Raw genomic sequence first — 14503 nt, forward strand, 5'->3', positions numbered from 1 at the left:
TTTGTAGATTAAAAACAAATTGTGCTCAATTGGGACAGACCGAGAAGGTCCCTGTCTTCTTGTAGACAATGCTTATTTATTCCCTAACTTAACGCTGGATATTTTTCTCTGAGATGTGTGTGTTTATCATCCATTTGAACAACTAGCACAGTGTTCTCTGTCCACTGGGGCACTCATTTTTGCCAGGCTCATCAGGAACAAACCAAAACTTCACACCAAGATGTCTCCAGGTTTGCAGACAGTGACACTTCATTCTGTTGACCATTACTCTGTATGGGATATGACGAAACTGAAAAGTGAATCAAATCATTGCTGCTATTTATTGCCTTGGTCTAAAATCAAGAGCCTCTATGGGGCACGTCATGTTTCAGTTTAACCCAATGGGAAGTTGGATGATTATTTGTGTTTATGATATTTTTCTTTTTATTGCCCAGGGTCCTCTTCGACTCTCTCGCCCACTCCTTAAAAGAGAATTTTTGTTTGTTACCTCTTACCGACATTTATTTTGACAATTTTTTTCTGAGAGTCCATCCTCATCCTCTCCCATGATGTCCACGGCTGAAAATATCAATGCAACTAGAATGGCAAAGCAGCAGACCAGGGCAAAGATCACGATGCACTTCTGCTGAGACTGGAAAAGAAAGAAGAGGAAAACCGTAAGTGGGCTGCCTGCCATCACTTAGGAAACTCAAGATCTGACAGCTTTCCAAATTCCATGGAATATCATTTGAGACATCATTACTTTTAGCATTGTGAGTGAAGGGTAGTTTTCGGGATGAAAATACCCAAGACCTTTAAACCCCACTAAATGGTTAGAACTTGTTCAATAATTCAAGTGCAGTATTCACACTTTTGAGTGAGTTTGCTCTTCTTTCTGATCAAAAGCAGTTCAGAAAAGATCACTATAAGTTCTACTGTTGCAAATTAAAAATGAATCACAGATGCTAGCTAGCATCATGGTTTATGCAACAGACACAGTATATTCCAAAACACTGAACGTAGGTATAAACAACATTCATACTCTTGATTTTCATTTAGAGATACAGGCTGAAGTTACAGGTGGTCAGAGCCACTCATTTCCTTATCTTTAGGCCCAAAGGTTGTAACCAGAGACATCCTTTCCTTCAGGGACTCACAGCGAAAGGTGGCAGAAGACAGGGCCATGATTACTGGATAGGAGCTGTGACCACTGGGACAAATAAGTTTGCTTAAGTTTTCTCTGCTATGGTTTGAATGCTTGTGTTACCACTCCCTGAGTTCTCATGTTAAAATCTTAACCCTCAAGGTGACGGCATTAGGAGTTCTGGTCTTTTGTAAGATTATTAGACTATGAGTACAGAGCTCTTATAAATGGGATTGGTGACCTTGAAAGAAGCCCTGGAGAGCTCCTTCGCCCCATTTACTACCCGAGGATGAGGGAAAAAGATGCCCTCTATGAGCCAGGAAGCAAGTCCTCACCAGACACTGAATCTGTGTCTCCTTGATCTTGAACTTTTTAATCTCCAGAACTGTGAGAAATAAATTTTGTTGTTGATAAGCCATCCACTTTATAGTACTTTGTTATAGCAGCCCGAATGAACAAAGTCACCCTCGATGAGATAAATCCAAATAGGGAAAAGAGGAGAAAAGGCAATTTTTTAAAAATCTATGTGACTTTAATGGTTATTTACAAAGAATAGTGATCTTTGACCAGGCAGCCCAACCAAGGCTATCATCTTAGTGAAGGAGTAAATATACTTATACAAATAACTCTTTCTCTGCCTCTATCCCTCCTCTCCTCCCTCTCTCTCTCTCTCTCTCTCTCTCTCTCTCTCTCTCTCTCTCTCTCTCTTCAAAAGGTCATTGAAACCTGCTGACTTTGCCACTCCTACCATGCTCCTGCCCAGTATTGCTACAGTCAAATGACTTCTAGGGAATCCAAAGAACCTCTCAAATTCACAAGACCAATTCTTACAAGATGCAACCTCAGAGTGCATATTACAAAGAAAGGCATTTGAGTCAGGATCCATGGTGTTTCCCAAAAGCTTCTTTTATGTGCTTTCTAACCCTCCCTCGGGTCTCATCTTCCATGATGACCCTGCTCCAAGTCACGTTCTTTTCTCACTCCACACTCAAAAATGAAGCCAAGGGAAGACAACACCAATGTTGTTTTACTCAAGAGCTTGGTTATCTTTAAGACCTGTATCATGTTTTGTTCTTTCTATCCCTAAATGATCAGCATAGTGACTAACAAATAGAAAGTGTGCCAGAAATAGTTACTGTATAAACAAACAAAAGGGTAATGAATGAAATGAAAATGACAGTGGGGCTGTTTCTGGGAATGGAGGCACATGAAATGTTTCTTTCCAGACTCAGCTATGATCTGATTGAAAACAAGATGGTTTCCATAGTGGAAACCAAAGTAGTGTTATAAATCTTTTTTTTTTTTTTTTGTGGGGGAGGGGGTTAGAGGGGATTGAACTCAGGGGCACTTGACCACTCAGCCACATCCCCAGACCTATTTTGCATTTTTATTTAGAGACAGGGTCTCACTTAATTGCTTAGTTGCTTACTTGCTTGTTGATGTTAGTTTTGAACTTGTGATTCTCCTGTCTCAGTCTCCCAAACTGCTGGGATTACAAGCCTGAGCCACCATGGCCAGCATAAATCTTGTGGTTCATCCTTTTTCACTCTCTGCTAGAGCTGGAGGCAAATTAGTGTACACAGTTAGCAACTATATAAAACCCTGCAGAATAGATTGTGCATTTGTGTTATGGTTTGGATATGAGGTGTCCCCCAAAAGCTTAGGTGTGAGATGATGCAAGAAGGTTCAGACAAGAAATGATTGGGTTATAAAACTCTTAACCCAATCAATGATTTAATCCCCTGAGAGATTAACTGAGTGGTAACTGAAGTGGTAGAGTGTGGCTGGAGAAGATTGGAATTGGGGTGTGGCTTTGGGGTATATATTTTGTATCAGGAGAGTGGAGACTCTCTCTCTTTCTGTGCTTCCTGATGATGCAAGCTGCTTCCCTCTGCCCCTCTCTTCTGCCATGATGTTCTGCCTCACCTCCAGTCCCGAGGAATGGAGCCGGCCTGCTATGAACTAAGACCTCTGAACCATGAGCCCTCAAATAAACCTTTTCTCCTCTACAGTTGTGCTGGTCAGATCCTTTAGTCACAGCAGTGAAAAAGCTGACTAAAACAATTTGTCTTGTCCCTTTATTTTCCATTCATTATATATTCCTCATTAATATTTTTTAAACTTTTTGTGGTGCTAGGGATCAAACTGATGATAACACTCATGCTGGACAAGAAAACACTTTACTGCTGAGCTAACCCATTGATTTTATCTCTAAGAAGCACCACAGTGAACCAGTTGAGGGTTTCAATTTTGGAATGAGTGCTTAGATTCTGCCACTAATGGTTTGCATGCCTTGGTCAAGTTATTTGCCTTTGTACTTTAGCTTTCCTGTCTATAAAATGGGGATAGCCAAAAAAACTACTTTAAAGGTCATTATAGAGAATTTAGTTACATGAGATACTCTATGAAGAATACTTAGAACAGTAACTGGAACACAGATAGCATTAAATGAATGTTTGCAGCTGTTAATATACTGTGTACTTTATGCACCTCTATAAAGCTGCCTGAAATATTTTAGGAAAATAAAGTGAACAAATAAATAAATACATAATACAACAAAACTATGAGTAAAAAGCAGAGAGGAAGAGTGAGAAGCAGGACAAGAAGAAGTAAAACAGAGAGGGAAACAGATGGAAATTTTCTAGGCTAAAACTTTCTTTTTTTCTTTTCTTTTGTAATTCCAGGGATTGTACCAGGTGCTCATAAATGCTAGGCAAGTGTTCTACTGGCTACATCCCTCAGTTCTGCCCTGCCAAACCCCACCTCCACCCCTTCCTTTTTTTTTTTTTTTTTTTTTGATAAAGGTCTCAATAAGTTCCCTAGACTCACTTCAAACTTGCAGTCCTTCCTGACTCAGCCTCCTGAGTAGCTTGGGGTCATAGGCATGTACCAGTCTAGCTAGCATAAAATTTTTGAGAAAATTTTCCAGCTCAGTCCTTAACTGAGCTAGAAAAACTCAAAATCCTAGAGTAGCACTTCTAAAACTTCATTGTGCATCATAACCACCTGGTGGGCTTGTTAAAATATACATCTCTGAGTTTCATTTTCAGAGTTTCTGTTTCAGTCCGTCTGATGGTAGAATTCAAGAATGTGCATTTGTAGTAAGTTCCCAAGAGAAAGGACGATCTGGACCCTGAAGTGACAGCAGTTCCTCCTTATGCATGAAGGATATATTTCAACCCCCCGTGGGTAACTGAAATCATGTCATAACAAACCCTATATAAACTATATTTTCCTATGCATGTATATCTATTTATAAATTAGAAAAAGACAATAGTAACAACTAATAACAGAAAGAAAATGTATGAGAATAGACTGTAACAAAATTGCCAACATCATGGCTCTTGTACTTTGGAGTCCAAATAAGGTTACTGAAACATAAGGATTACAGTCCCTCAACAGTTGATCTGATTACTGAGGTTACTAAGTAACTAAAGGGCAGGTAGTGTATACAGTGTGAATACACTGGTAAAAGGAATGATTCATGTCTCAGGAGAGACACAGCAGAATGGTGTGAGAGTTTCATCACACTAATCAGAATGGCATACAATTTAAAAATGAAGAATTATTTTTGGAATTTTTACTTCAATATTTTTTGTAGTGCAGGTGACTGTAGGTAACAAATTTCAGAAAACACAACCATAGATAAAGAGGACTACTCTATCAACAATACTAAATCCTGCTTAGTACATGTTCATCTTAGAACTTACTTGCCTTTAGTAGCTCATTTTCAAATATTAATGACATCATGATAAATATATCCTAATGATTTAAATATAAATCTTGTCGTGCATTTACTTTGTAGGGACTTAAAAACAATATAAACAATACATACATATTTAGAAAGTGTTTCCTCCTGGCCTTTACTTTTTACATATTTTATTGATATTCATTATTTATAAGACCAAAATATAGAACTTGTTAACTATTTTGAAAAAAAACCCCATATAATGAAAAAAAATAATAAATTACTCACAATCTTATTCAGACATACCTGCCATTTATTTTGGGTAGTCCTATACTACATTTACTTATCTAACAATCTGATCAAATTTACCCTATACAAGGTTTTATATTTTGTCACTTGATCCCATTTTAACATCATTAAATTTTCTTTTAAAGCAGTTTTAAGTTACACATAATATTTCATTACATGAATATATCATTGTCTCCCTTACTGTAAAAATCTAAGAAAAAAAGCTACTCAATTTATAACAAAAAAAAAATCAACATTTTCTCCATTTTCCCAGAAATTGTAAACAGAAACACACACACACACACACACACACACACACACGCAAGTTTTTAGATTGGTTTAAAGTAGTGTAATATTATTCACATTAAACGAGCATAGAAGAGACTCTAACTCAGAGCAGTATAATTAAACATTATCTCAGAAAGAACCCTGAAGACAGAGCTTAAATACACCATGTCAGGTACACAGTGGGCACTTGAATGCATCTTAGGGAATTCAATACTAAATGCTTAAACTACAGCAAAATTGATTTGTTTCCCTTTATTCTTTACGATAAAGCGGTAAATGAGAACTAGCTAATTTGTGTCCAATTGGAAGTACTTTGATGTAATAACTCTGACACGTTTCCATTAACTTATATTAACTTAATTCTTTATTATAAATTCTATTAAGAAGAACAATTGAGCTAGTATTTTCATTTTAATTTGTCAAAGAAGAAAAACTCAGACTCTGATACTCACTTTTAAATGTCTCCTTGGAACAATGTATCATAATAATATGAGGTCGCACCTTTACTTAGTCTCATTAAATTTCCACCTCATCAAAAGTGAAAGAGTCTATTCAAATGATAACACAAGAGCCTCATAAATGAATCCAGACTCCAGGTTACCAAGAGACTTATTAATTTTCAAATCCCTAACAGATCATTCTGGAAATCAATTTGAACAAACTTTTCTGTTTTTTTAATTGAACTGAATCAAAGAAAGTAAAGTTTTAAGGAGAACCAACAAACATTACTATAACCCAAATTTCATTTATGAGCTCAACATATTAAGAGAAAATAAAATTTGAAATGATAATATCTAGCATCAGTCAGACTTTACTTTTCTCTGCAGTTTACGTACAAATGTAAAAGAATTGCTTTCTTGGTCAATAAATAAATCCAACCATGCTAACATTCAAAGTATTTGAATATCATATCCTCACCAAATGCATTTTACCTCAAATAAGAAATAGAAATATGTGACCTCCAACTTCAGAAAGAGTATTAAACTTAAAAATCAGAAGAATGGATTTTATACTATTTGATTCTTAAAAGAAATTTGCAAACGTGTATACAAGTAAAATGTGCAAAAAGTGTCCAGAAATTAAAATTATTCATATTCTTTTTCATCTATTTACAAGGTTGAAAAAAACAAAATGACAAATTTTAAAAAACATAATCATGGCATCTTAAAAATATAACATTTTATGTGAATAATTTTTAATCCCTGCAAACATAGAAATTACATGCAATTATTGTCCATAGGAGAGATGTACAAATTAAGACATTAAATTTTTGAGCTGTCCAAGTGACCAAACCAGGTAAAAACAGTTGGGGTATGGATTGTTTATTTCTTTGTTAGTTTGTTTTGCAGTGCTGAGAATGGAACCCAGGGCCTCATGCATTCTGGGCAAGTGATTTATCACTTTGATACCAGTTTAGATATTTAACTTACGTGTCTAAATCTGAAATCTCTAGATATGTTTTATAGAGTTAAATATTTCCCTAACGATTTTCCTTTTGGTTTTGTCATTTTCTGCTCAATGTTTATTTTCACACTATTATGAGTTTTAGTTAACAAATCTCTGTGGTGATCCATTAGTGTAGAAATTAAGGTTGAATAGTTGGCCATGAGCTGTGGAGTCACAGCATTCTTGGGCTTATAGGATTTTCCTATGGTTCTAAATATGTTCCTAAGTTGAGTTCCTGGTCCTGTTTCAGGGAAAACAGGACACCCAGAAGATCCAGAGTAATCTTATCTGGTGGCTTATTAATGGTCACACTCTAGAACCAATTCAGAAAATCTATACTGCGGAGTTAGGACAGAGTTTTCAGAGAAAACTCTAGAAATATTTTCCTTTTTTATAAAATATGAAATCCTAACAAATCAAATATAATAGCAAGGTAACTAATATATGTATGATAGCAAGGTGCAATTTCTCTGGAAACAATAATGCTAAAAAGATGTGAAAGAAAATTTTTAGATTTTTCACCACTGGAAAAAAAATGATACATTTTATGAAGGTAAAAAATTACAAATAAGCTTATAATAAAGTTATCACTTAACTATCATGTTCCTTAAAGTTCTAGTTTAGAATTTTCTTCACTCTGCACCCTTTTCCTGAGGGATTCTATTTTACTCCTGAAACTTTAATAGCTATATATAATGTAACCCACCAACCCAGAGCATACTGCTGAGAATCACATGCATACTGAATGAGTTTCCATGCAATTGCACAGAAAAAAAGAAGTTCTGGAAGAGTCCACCAATCTAAGTTAAGGAGGAAATTGTAAGCTAGAGTTGGCAGGACAGAGTACTAGAGAGAGGAGAGCTTCGTAAGAGCTCTGAAGCTCTTCAGAAGGTCTCCCTGAGTCTTTATCTGAGTACTGATCAGCACAAATGTCTGAGAAAACCACCTGTACCCTGGAAAATAACCACTTGCAAGGAGTAGGTAGAATATCCCTGACCCACCCACAGGCCAGGGAGAACTGGTGTTCCCAAGACATAGAGTGGAAAAAAAAAATGTTTTTATAATACATAGAGCACCAGGCAGAATGTTTATAAAGATATGGCCTATAAAATGAAAATGGAAAAAAGTCAGCCCTGGATTCAAGGCTGCTTTGGACTCTAAAAATGTTGTAAAAAGCATGACTCAGAAAACCCAAATTGTTCATAAGAAACATAAAGCAAAAGCTCATAGAACTTGAGGATAAATTAAAAATTCTCAGTTATTCAGTGATTTTTTAAACCCTTTTCTCATTAATGGATAGAATAAGTAGATAAGAAATCAACATGTTCACAGAAGACTTGAACAGCATTATCAACCAAATTCACTGAATTGACATTTATGGAAAATTCCAATGAAAATTAGCAGATTCATTTTTTATTTGAGAATGCATAAAACATTTGCCAAAATAGATCATTTTCGGGGCTATAAAACAAGTCTCAACAATGTTAAAAGAATTCCAGTTATATAAAATATATTCTCTGACCAAAAGAGTATTAAATTAGAATTAATAGCTGAAAGATTTCTTTAAAAACTCTCAAGTATTTGTAAATTAAAAGCATTTTTCATAGTCCATGGGTCAAAGAAGAAATTGAGACTCAAAATTTCAAACTGAGAATGAAAATGCAATACATCAAAATGTGTGAGATTCAGTTAAAGAAATGCATAGACAGAAATTTATAGCTCTAAGATCGTAAATGACATCAACGCACACCTTAAGAAGGGAAGAAGGAAAGGGAACAATATCAAGTTTAAAATAGACAAAAGAGTGGAAACAAGAGCCACCTTTACTCTTGTGCCAAGGCCCAGTGCCCACTGTCTCCAGTGCCACAGCCCACCCCCACACCATCTAGTGCCCACGCTGCTGCTGACCATCTATCCAATGTGGGGTCGCCACTGCCTGCTAGCATTGATTATTCCCGGTCTGGAGGTCACCATCAATAGTGGAACAACACTCTTCTTGGGACACTGTATTGTCAAATTCCTCGAGGCATCAAGCTACTGAAGACTAGGAGGTTTGAACAGTACAGAATAGTTTTATTGTAAATTTTTAAAATTATTTGTAGTATTATGATTATTCCTATTATACCTACTATTATTCCTACTTTCTTCTTTTATTAACATTTTCTCACTATTTTCCTCTTATCTATCTGTTTCCTTGGAGACTCTTTCTCCCTTTTCTCATGCTAACAACCTATTTCTTTTAATTCCACTTTCACTATTCCTACAACATAGTACCTCTATAGACTCACTTCTTATCTCATTAACGTTATATCCTACACCCCTCCCCATCCTCTTTGTCCACCATTAGAAAATTGTGGTCCTTATTGCAAATCTACTGGTTATGCTATAGATAATAATTGAACTCATCATCTTTGTTTATTAAGACAATATGGTTAATATCTTAATAGAGACTATAAGGTTAAGGATGCTTACTGTTTGTATGGTGTGCAGCTAATATTGATCTCTCACTTCAAGATGAGGTATTGAAAACCTGCAGGGATATTATAAGTCTATAGGGGGGAAATTATAATACCTCAGAATCGCACTGGTTGAGGGGAAGATACACAAACAACATGAGAAAACAAGGGAAGAAGTGTCCCAAACAAACCTAGATGCTATATCAAAAAAATCCAATGACAGCATGGCAGAAGAAAGGCCAGAAAGGGAGTTCAGAATTTACATAATTAAAATGAGCTAAGAAGCAAACTATGAGATAAGAGAGCAAATGCAGGCAATGAATGATTGCACCAATAAACAGTTAAAAGAGCAAATGCAGGAAGCAAAAGATCATTTCAACAAAGAGATAGAGATTCTGAAAAAAAACTCAAACAGAAATTCTTGAAATAAAGGAAACAATAAGCCAAATTAAAAACTCAATAGAAAGCATCACCAACAAACTAGGTCACCTGAAAGACAGAACCTCAGACAATGAGACAAAATATTTAATATCGAAAACAAAGTTGACTAAATTGAAAAGATGGTAAGAAATCATGAACAGAACCTCCAAGAATTATGGGGTATCATGAAAAGACCAAATTTAAGAATTATTGGGATTGAGGAAGGCACAGAGATAAAAACCAAAGGAATGAATAATCTGTTCAATGAAATAATATCAGGAAATCTCCCAAAACTGAAGAATGGAATGGAAAATCAAACACAAGAGGCTTACAGGACACCAAATGTACAATATTACAACAGATCCACACCAAGGCACATTATAATGAAAATACCTAACATACAAAATAAAGATAGGATATTAAAGGTTGTGAGAGAAAAGCATCAGATTACATATAGGTGAAACCAATACTGGTATCAGAGGATTTCTCAGCCCAGACCCTAAAAGCAAGAAGTACCTGGAACAACATATTTCAAGCTCTGAAAGAAAATGGATGTCAACCAAGAATCTTATCCCCAGCAAAACGTACCTTCAGATTTGATGATGAAATAAAATTCTTCCATGAAAAACAAAAGTAAAAAAATTTACAAACAGAAAGTCTGCACTACAAAACATTCCCAGCAAAATATTCCATAAGGAAGAAATGAAAAACAACAATGTAAGTCAGCAAAAAAGAGAAACTACCCTAAATGAATAGCCAATTAAAGCAGAAAATAAATCAAGTTAAAAGCCAAAAATAAGCCAAAATGACCAGGTTATTATACCTTAACAATAACCCTGAATGTTAATGGCCTAAATGTGTCAATCAAAAGATACAGACAGGAAGATTGGATTAAAACGAAAGACCCAACAATATGCAAGAGACTCATCTCATAGAAAAAAATACCCATAGACTAAAGGTGAAAGGATGGGAAAAAACCTACCACGCATGGACTCAGTAAAAAAGTGGGGGTTTGTATCCTCGTATCAGATAAAGCGGACTTCAAGCCTAAGTTAGTCAGAAGGGATAAAGAAGGTCATTTCATACTGCTTAAGGGAAGCATAAATCAGCAAAACATAACAATCATAAATACTTATGCCCCAAACAATAGCATATCCATGTATGTTAAACAAATTCCTCTCAATTCCAGGAACCAAATAGAACAAAACACAATAATACTAGGTGACTTTTAACATACCTCTCGCACCACTGGATGGATCTTCCAGACAAAAATTTAAAAAAGAAACCACAGAACGCAATATACAATCAATAATTTTAGACTTAACAGACATATATAGAACATTCTAGCCATTAACAAGCAAATACACTTTCTTCTCAGCAGCACATGGATCCTTCTCTAAAATAGACCATATGTTATGCCACAAAGCTACTCTTAGAAAATAAAAAAAAAATAAGTTACTACTTTGCATTCTATCAGATCATAATGAAACAAAATGAGAAATCAATGATAAAATTAAAAACAGAAACTACTCCAACACTTGGAGACTAAACAATACACGATTGAATGATGCAAGGATAACAGAAGACATCAGGGGGGAGATAAAAAAAAAATTCTTGGAGGTTGACAAGAACAACAATACATCATATCAAAATCTCTGGGGTGCTATGAAAGCAGTACTTAGAGGAAAATTCATTGCATGCATCGTATTCAATAAAATAAGAAAAAAACAAATAAATGACAACATTAGAGCTCAAAGCCCTAGAAAAAGAACAGATCAACACCAAAAGTAGTAGAAGACAGGAAATAATGAAAATCAAAGCTGAAATCAATGAAAATTAAACAAAAGAAACAATTCAAAAACTTGACAAAATGAAAAGTTGGTTCTTTGAAAAAATAAACAAAATTGATAAACCCTTAATCACACTAAGAAAGAGAAGGAGAGAGAAAACTCAAATTACTAAAATTTGTGATGAAAAAGGAAATATCACGACAGACACTATTGAAATACAAAACATAATTAGAAGTTATTTTGAAAATCTATACTCCAACAAAAAAGAAAATCACAAAAGCATTGACAGGTTTTTAGAGACACATGATCCAATCTGAATCAGGAGGACATACACAATTTAAACAGATCAATTTCAAGTAATGAAATAGAAGAAGCCATCACAAGCCTACCAACCAAGAAAAGTCTGGGACCAGATGGATTCTCAGCAGAGTTCTACAGGACCTTCAAAGAAGAATTCATTCCACTACTCCTCAAAGCATTCCAAGAAATAGAAGAGGAGGGAATCATTTCAAACTCATTATTATGAAGCTAATATCACCCTGATACCAAAACCAGATAAAGACACATTGAGGAAAGAAAACTTCACATCAATATCCCTCATGAACATAGATGCAAAAATTTCTAACAAAATTTTAGTAAATCACATACAAAAACATATTAAAAAGATTTGTGCACCATGATCAAGTGGGTTTCATCCCAGAAGATGCAAGGTTGATATCCAGAAATCAATAAATGTAATTCACCACATCAACAGGCTTAAATTTAAGAATCACATGATTATTAAATTAAATAGATGCAGAAAAAGCATTTGATAAAATACAGCACCCCTTCATGCTCAAAACACTGGAAAAAATAGGGATAGTAAGAACATGTCTCAACGTTGTAAAGCATATCTATGCTAAGCCCACAGCCAACATCATTCTAAAGGAGACAAACTGAAAGAATTCCCCCTAAAAACTGGAACAAGGCAGGGATGCTATCTTTCACCACTTCTATTCAACATTGTCCTTGAAACTCTAGCCACAGCAATTAGACAAACCAAAGAAATTAAAGGGATACGAATAGGAAAAGAAGGACTCAAATTATCACCATTTGTTGATGACATGATTCTATATTTAGAGGAGCCAAAAAATTCCACCAGAGAACTTCTAGAACTAATAAATGAATTAAGTAGCAGAATATAAAGTCAACACTCATAAATATAATACATTTTTATTCAAAAGTGATGAACTCTCTGAAAGAGAAATTAGGAAAACTACCCCATTCACAATAGCCTCAAAAAAACCAAAATACTTGGGAATCAATCTAACAAAAGAGGTGAAAGACCTCTACAATGAAAACTACGGAACACTAAAGAAATAAATTAACAAAAACCTTAGAAGATGGGAAGACCTCCCATGTTTTTGGATTGGCAGAATTAATATTGTCAAAATGGCCATATTAGTAAAAGCATATACAGATTCAATACAATTCCAATTAAAATCCCAAGGACATACCTCATAGAAATAGAGAAAGCAATCATGAAATTCATTTGGAAGAATAAGAGACCCAGAATAGCTAAAGCAATCCTTAGCAGGAAGAGTAATGCAGGAGGTATCACAATACCAGACCTTCAACCATACTACAGAGCAATAGTAACAAAAACAGCATGGTGTTGGCACCAAAATAGACAGGTAGACCAATGGTACAGAATAGAGGACACAGAGACAAACCCACATAAATTCAGTTTTCTCATACCAGACAAAGTTGCCAAAAATATACAAGGGAGAAAAGATAGCCTCTTCAACAAATGGTGCTGGGAAAATTAGAAATTCATATGCAGCAAAATGAAACTAAACCCTTATCTCTCACCCTGCACAAAACTCAACTCAAAATGGATCAAGGATATGGGAATTGGACCAGAGATCCTGCACCTTATAGGAGAAAAAGCAGGTCCAAATCTTCCTCATGTCGGCTTAGGGGCAGATTTCCTTAACATGAGTCCCAAAGCACAAGAAATAAAAGCAGGAATCAATAATTGGGATAGTTTCAAACTAAAAAGCTTTTTCTTAGAAAAAGAAACAATCAACAATGTGAAGAGAGAGCCTACAGAGTGGGAAAAAACTCATACTTCAGATAGAGCACTAATCTCCAGAATCTCTAAAGAGCTCAAAAAATTTACACCAAGAATAAAAATAACCCAATCAATAAATGGGCTGAGGAAATGAGCAGACACTTCACAGAAGAAGATCTACAAGCAATCAACAAACATATGAAAAAATGTTCAATATCTCTATTAATTAGAGAAATGCAAATCAAAATTACCCTAAGATTTCATCTCACCCCAATTGGAATGGCGATTATCAAGAATACAAGCATCAGTAGGTGTTGGTGAGGATGTGGGGAAAAAGGTGCACTCATACAATGCAGGTGGGGTTGCAAATAGGTGCAGCCACTCTGGAAAGCAGCGTGGAGATTCCTTAGAAAACTCAGAATGGAGCCACCATTTGACCCAGCTATCCCACTCCGTGGCCTCTATCCAAAGGACTTAAAATCAGCATACTACAGTGATGCAGCCACATCAATGTTCATGGCTGCTCAATTTACAATAGCTAGATTGTGGAACCAACCTAGATAACCTTCAATTGATAAATGGATAAAGAAACTGTGGCATATATACACAATGGAATATTACTCAGTCATAAAGAAGAATAAAATTACGGCATTTGCAGGGAAATAGATAAAATTGGAGAATATCATGCTAAGTGAGATAAGCCAATCCCAAAAAACCAAAGGCTGAACGATTCATCTGATAAGTAGATGATACATAAAAGGGGGGGAATAAGGGAAGAATGGAAGAAGAATGTATTTTGTAGAGGGAAATGAGGGTTGGGGAGGGGATGAGGGGAAGGAAAGATAATACAATAAGACAAACATTATTACCCTATCTACATGTATGATTATGCAAATGGTATGACTTTACTTCATGTACAACCAGAGAAGTGATAGTTGTACCTCATTTGTG

The 14503-nt window shown here is 35.4% G+C and overlaps 1 protein-coding gene across 4 annotated transcripts in view; it reads right to left on the bottom strand.

The window, feature by feature from the left end:
• PLD5 (phospholipase D family member 5) overlaps positions 1-14503 on the bottom strand; it is a 406765-nt gene that overhangs the window by 229825 nt on the left and 162437 nt on the right. For 2 of the 4 annotated variants that reach the window (XM_079106126.1, XM_079106127.1), the window contains exon 2: positions 495-631. In XM_079106126.1, coding sequence (XP_078962252.1) covers positions 495-631 — 137 coding nt within the window. Of the gene's footprint in view, positions 1-487; positions 632-14503 lie in introns of all 4 variants that reach the window. The other 2 variants (XM_079106129.1, XM_079106128.1) reach the window with 1 other exon arrangement.

The sequence above is a fragment of the Sciurus vulgaris genome, assembly GCF_902686455.1.
Source record: "Sciurus vulgaris genome assembly, chromosome: 12".
Classification (NCBI taxonomy): domain Eukaryota; kingdom Metazoa; phylum Chordata; class Mammalia; order Rodentia; family Sciuridae; genus Sciurus; species Sciurus vulgaris.